This window comes from Schistosoma mansoni, assembly GCF_000237925.1.
Source record: "Schistosoma mansoni, WGS project CABG00000000 data, supercontig 0500, strain Puerto Rico, whole genome shotgun sequence".
NCBI classification, from domain to species: Eukaryota; Metazoa; Platyhelminthes; class Trematoda; order Strigeidida; family Schistosomatidae; genus Schistosoma; species Schistosoma mansoni.
In genome coordinates, this window is record NW_017386315.1 from 14,322 (window position 1) to 20,913 (window position 6,592).

The 6,592-nt window shown below is 37.8% G+C and overlaps 1 protein-coding gene across 1 annotated transcript; it reads right to left on the reverse strand.

Annotated features, from left to right (window-relative positions):
* Positions 1 to 1,353: 1,353 nt before the first annotated feature.
* Positions 1,354 to 2,997, reverse strand: Smp_179230 (protein disulfide-isomerase, putative; the record flags this gene model as incomplete). The annotated part of the gene is made up of 3 exons (XM_018792197.1): positions 1,354 to 1,474; positions 2,755 to 2,921; positions 2,959 to 2,997. Coding segments are annotated over 3 exons (327 nt in total), but the record flags the coding sequence as incomplete, so codon positions are not given.
* Positions 2,998 to 6,592: the final 3,595 nt, after the last annotated feature.

The following is a 6,592-nucleotide window of genomic DNA, read 5'->3' on the forward strand; positions in this document are numbered from 1 at the left end:
ATAACCTCTCTTGAAAATCTTGGGAAAGAAACTAAATACTAATTCCCTTGTTGATCTAAGAGTGAGACTGAAGGACCAAGAGGCTGATCATACATCAAGCAATTGTGACATATACATGCTAACTAGTTTCTAAAGATACAATAATCTACAATTGTCCAACCCCAAACAAATAACTCAAGAATCAACACGAGATAAAAGTTTCAAGGCTAATTTGGACACATAGATCATGCGTTACTGCATATTAACAACTTTGAGGTTGAAAATTAGTTATAAATGACGTTTGATTAGTCAGATCATAAAAGAGTAAAAATAAATCAGGTCTTAGAATCTACTGAAATTTTATGAAAAGCGTTGATTGCTTTAAATGATTGCAGTTTTATTTATTTGAACACATAAATATTGGTACAAAGGGGCACCGAATACATATGCGCCAAGCAAGTCACTTGATTTGTGTGTGGGCTATGATACTGCCCGGGTGCCCAGATCGAAGCAGTAAATATCCAGCTTTACTGAACTTCTAAAGGTTAATTCCTAATACTTCACAACACGACGTTCATAATTACTGAATTGCGGGTTAACTATTTACCACCTATACTTACATCACCATCACTCAGTTTGGGCAAGAGATGAGTATTACAAGATCTTAAGAACAATTTCACTCAGTCATAAATTTCGTAAAAAGGAAGCTAACTATTAAAACTTTTTTTTAAAATTAGTATCCCATACGACCAAAGTGATCTCAGTGTGAAAATGTCATCATTTAACAGTTAGATTTACAACTAGAGAGAATCTGAGTGACAATACAAAATATTCGTGTTTACCCTTAATCAACCTACTTTAATCTTGATATCGGAAAAGGTGATATATCCCAAAGTACAATCAATTCATAGCCTGATACAAAGACTAATTATCTAGAAAATAAATATAGCTAATAGCCGGGTAGTGAAGCAAACCATCGAACTAATTACATTATATTGACCAGGACAAGACAAAAAAATTTAGTTTTAAGTTGTCAGTTCTTTAAAGGTGGTCGGCAGGATATCCTAGACCTACGATTCATGAAAGTTGGTATCCGTCAGTAAAGTACACCTATTATCTTGTGGAAACTAATATTCACTGTGACATTCGAACCTGTGTTACTTAGCATTATAGTCTGAGACGTTACCACTAAGCTATACGGACCACGATTGAAACATTTAGGAGTGAATACTCACTGAGTAGTGGCCAGTATCATGTCCGTCTAGTCGATAAACAATCTGTTCTTATAGTTAAATACGGAATTCAAACGAAAAATTATAAGACTTCACTAATACATAGACACAAACAAAATCTAACAATTCACGGCTAGAGTATTTATAGATTAACAGATGTAAAATTGAAAAAGGAAACATACCCATTAGCTCTTTGCGCAAATGTAACAAGACCATGAACAGTTCGATCACCAGTAAATGTATATGATACTGTGCCGTTAATACTGAAATGATAAAAATATATGAACACAACAAGGAATTGGAGATTTAATCAATTACCATGATAAAAACATAGAACCCGAAATATATACACAGCTCAAGTTTTCAAACCACACTAACACACAGATGAAATTATTAAGGCAAACCCCAGAGTAGTAAGAGTAGTAATAGTATCATCATTAGTAATGGAAAAGATTGGAAATGAAAATTACAGACCATCCCTGTGACTACTGTTATAACTTGACAAAAACACTAGTATTGCTAATCATTACAGCTGTGGATACAACTGGTTAATTGATATTACATAGATGCACAGAGATTAATACGATTCCATGCAAGACACCAGATAAAGATTTACTATGCACCTACGACAAATCCACAACTGATCCAATCACTGACCAACTACTATGCCGAAGATAAGTTGAGGTCTAGACGATTTTCTTTTCTGGTCAATAATCGATTTTAAGCGTATTGAATTGGCCAGTATTTGATACAAATTAAAATTAATAAATTAACGCGCCTATACACAATTATAACAACAAATTAAACTGCTTTAACTAACAGATACAACTAAACTACAGAGTTCTATATGCGCTTCTTCCTAACAGATACGTATTCGTCCTAGATCTTGTGTTGATGAAGAGTGACTAACTGATAAGAAACTAGCCAATTAAGTAACAAGATGAATAGGTCCTAAATACAAAAAGTAGCAATCTATGTATTAGACTTTTCATGTAGTCGACGTGTATTTATGTTTTTTTAATCTTATACGTAAAAAGTATACCAGGTTTTGAATGGATTTCTATGAACCAAGCAAAAAACAGATGAGTCACTCATTATTATGACAAATATGATTATGTGCTCACTAATGAATAACTTCAAGAGAAAATTTCCGGAGTTCTAATAACAAATTATGATCAGTGGAGTTTAGTCACGCTAGATGTGAGGTACCCACCAAGGAAAATGGAAAGTGATCGCGTAATACGGTGGAATGATTAAAGTTACACTTATGCACCACTGAATCCCGACTCGGCAGTCCTAAAGTTAAACGTTCGTGAGCAGTCGAAGACCCTGGGTTCGAATTTTAGTCGCAGGGTCGTGGATGAGCACTACTGAGTCCCATATTAGAATGAAGAGGTCGTCCAGTGCTTTCATGTTTCTAATGATTGTCTAGTCTATATTAGTCCGTGATCCTAATAAAATCCAACAAGTTCCACAACCCCATTATGATTAGAATTATATGACTGTTAAGCTTAAGATACAAATTTTAAAACACACTCACTACTTAATTGTTGGGAAACCTCGCACATCGAACATCTTGGCTATTCCGGTGTATATTGTGGCGTCAAGTCTAGCAACTTTGATTGAAGGTTCCGTATGAAGCAATATCCTGCTGGCTTCTTCATATGTACCAGCCAAACGGCGACAGAATCCACACCAAGGAGCATAAAACTAAAAGTTTTAAATCTATCTGTTGTGAAACAGTTACCTGGACAAGCCAAGGACCCTTGTCGATAAACTCGATGAATCTAAAAAGTATTAGTGTTTAAGAAATTCAAATACTATATGAATACCTGCTATCCAGTTCGAATACTTCACATTTGACGTCGAGTAATATAATTTCTACAAGTCAGTCAAAAAGTGAAATAGAAACAACCTGTCAATATCCAGAACACAGAAATCAATATCATAAGTATGGTGCAGATCCAGTAGCTTATAGTTTATAATTGGTATGTGATATCACCTAGAAGAGCTAAAATAGTTTTATCCACTAAGATCCCACGCCTATCCAAACAAGAACAAGAATGAATCAAATTAGCAGTCTATTTAACACATTTAAATGTAAACAAATTCACCTACAAAGTGTGTATGTTAAATTTACAATTTCTGAAACAAAGAGGTTAAAGTATTTACCCTCTAAACATAAAGGTGAGAAATAAAAATTCGCCTCGTTTATATAAGTCTCGTTAGCGGCGTAACAATACTAGTCCTAATGCAAAACCTATGATTTAAATTCAAATATACAAAGGTTTAATTGGCTACTCAGTCACTCACAGATAAGTTTAGATTTCTGTAACTGCACAATTAAGTTGTAACAGTTCTTATCACACTACTGTGTAGCCCATTTTTGTCTTAGTACTCCTGTCCATATTAAGTGTCATTCTAGCCATGTCAGGTACCTGATAACATTCCTGCGCACTTTTGTTATCAATAACCTGAGTAATTATATTTATTTGCTTATATATATCCTTATGTGTCTGTCATCTACATTTCAAATGATTATCTTTAATTCATAAATAAAACATAGAGGTTATCTGAAAGCATTTCTCAAAGATACTATTACTGTACAATGGTTCACAGAAGTGCTTTCGAGTAACTGAGTTTCTGGCAACTTTTCAGAACGTTAGCTTAATGCTGACTACTTCTGACCAACTATTGCCTGTACCAATAATTAGCACTGTAATGTGACCAATTCAGTGTGGATCTAAATGTCGTTTAACCTTCTGCAAGAATGCCATCGAGATGTCTTTTTGTATTACACATATTTGGACAATAATTTCTAATCAAAACAAGATTAAGATAATTAGGAAAACAAGAATTTAGTCGATAACTGATGCTCTGTCGATACACAAGTTGATGTGAAGTCACCTCAAATAAGCCCAGTAACAGTTGACTTACATGGATCAAAGGAGGAAAGACCGACTTCAAAGAGGTCTGTCCTAAATAAAAACTTAAGAAAGGAAGTTTCCTCTTTCCCTTGTCCTCTAAATGGTATCCGGCAGGAAACGCCTAAAAAATCCCAGTCGCAAGGCTAGACGTTTCTAGCAGGAAAATTAACCTGACTCCCTGAGCCGTCGGTAATCTACTGGAATCAGCCCTAATGGGTTGGTGTCTGACGAAATCTCAGCACAGACTCAAAAAGCTCGTTTGGCTTTTGCCAACTTACGTCACCTATGGCGAAGACGAGATATCCGTCTATCAATTAAGAGACGAGTATACTGCGCAGCAGTTTGCTCTGTTCTACTTTACGGCTGTGAAACATGGCCATTAAAAGTAGAAGATACTCGTAGGTTACTAGTATTTGACCGCAGAAGCCTTAGAAATATTGATCGCATCTGCTATTTATTTATTTATTTAAACACGTAAATATTGGCACAAGGAAGCATCAGATACATATGCGCCATACAAATCTCATTCCATTTGCTTGAGGGCTGTGATACTGCCCAGGTGCCCGAACTGAAGCAGGTGGTTTTTTTAGGGGCCCACACCCGGAGCCTTTGACTGAAAGATTTGATCCCCAAGGCAGTGGAACATCGTGAGGAGATGCAGTCCCATGGTAGCCGGTGATCAACGGTTGATTCGTACGCCACTTGTTCCCTCAGGATACTGGAGCCCATGTGCACCATTGGTTTGGAATCAGGGTTTCCCAACTCCCCTAGGTGGACTCGTCTTGTCCACCAACCCGGTTAAAGCGCCGGACATTCGCTTTTCGTCCTCTCAATTTTGTAAACAACACCCACGCCACGAGAAGGCAGTGAGTAGGACTTCCCTGGAAGAGGCTATATATTGGCTGGCCATGTGAGAGCATTTCGAGAGGGAGAGCGGACTCTCCCCACTCTCGGCCGTACCAGGGCATTTGGGGGCTGGGATAACCGGGTAAGTAATAGTGAGGTTAGACACAGGGTATTAGGGAATGATGGTAAATCAGTTGATGAGGTCATGAATATTCATCGACTGAGATGGTTGGGCCACGTGTTACGTATGCCTGAACACCGATTACCACGACGCTCTATGATGACTAGTATTGAGGATGGTAGGAAGAGAGTTAGCGGCAGCCAAACCAAAACATGGCATCAGTGTTTGAAGTCACTAACTTCTAGTCTGAGCCATGTTGGCAGATGCAGACTACCTGGTTGAGGTCCGCGTGACTATCGTAACCAATGGTTGGAGACTCTAGGTGACATGGCTCAGAATCGATTACAATGGCGTAGGTGTAACACTCTATATCTTCCCTTAAACCTTGAGATTAAAATTGCTTCATAACTTTCTTCCTTCCTATACTATATCCTTATATACAACCTATCTTCTAGATACTACCACCACTAAATTAACTATTTCTATGAACCCGATGTTCATCTTGTTGTGCTAACGAGGTATGGCAACTTGGACCGATGCATAAATGTGCCTGGTCCTACGTTGTAGCTGACTGACTGACTGGAATCTCAGTGTGTTTTACACGACTGTGGTCGCTACTTCCAACGAGTCGACAAATGAGGACATGTCCAGAACAAAAAACGACATAACGCAATTAAAGAAAGCCCGAACGCCCCCCCCCCAAATAAAAAGGTAGCCGAGAAATTAAAAACTGATCATAGTGACAGGTCAGTTATCTTACATAAAATCAAGAAGAGTGAAATCCCAGAACGTAAAACTCGTTATAAGCATGATATTGGGTTGACAAAACAGTTATTAAATCAACTAATGTCCCAGAATATCTTCGGAGTCACCTTGATAAAGGTATATAGACTAGGTAACCAAATGAACTTGAAACAGAATCAAACCAGGCTGCTTAAAGGAGCATTTAGACCTCATAATGAATGAGACTTCGTACTACAGAATGGACATAAGCTCAAGGGGTAAGGAGTTTTTGTCCGTAAGGATTTGCCGCTTGAGGACCGTGTAAAAAGACGAGAAGCCGAAAAAATCTAAAACTTAGGTTAGATGCTGGCGAAAAGGACCTAAACATTGTAGATTTTCGGGTTGTGAGGCCGAAGCCACTGTGTGTGCAACACGAAGCCATTTAAATAGGCTTCGGATGTCACAAATATGCCTGAACCTTGCTAAATAAGCGATCTACCAAGCCAGATGTAATCGCAGTCACAAAAACTTTGGTGACGCAGTCTATAGACAGTATGGAACTTGATTTTGAAGTTTTCACGTTAGTAAGAGCCGACAGAATCCGGAAACGTAGAGGAGTAGCTTTATTCATTAGGAATACTATCTCATTTACTATTATCGACAATGTATCCCATGAGAGTGAGACGTGTGAATTAGATAATTGCCACTTGAAGTCCAAGGGACAAGAGCTGCTGATTGTTTTGGTCTACCGTAGTCCAGGTTGT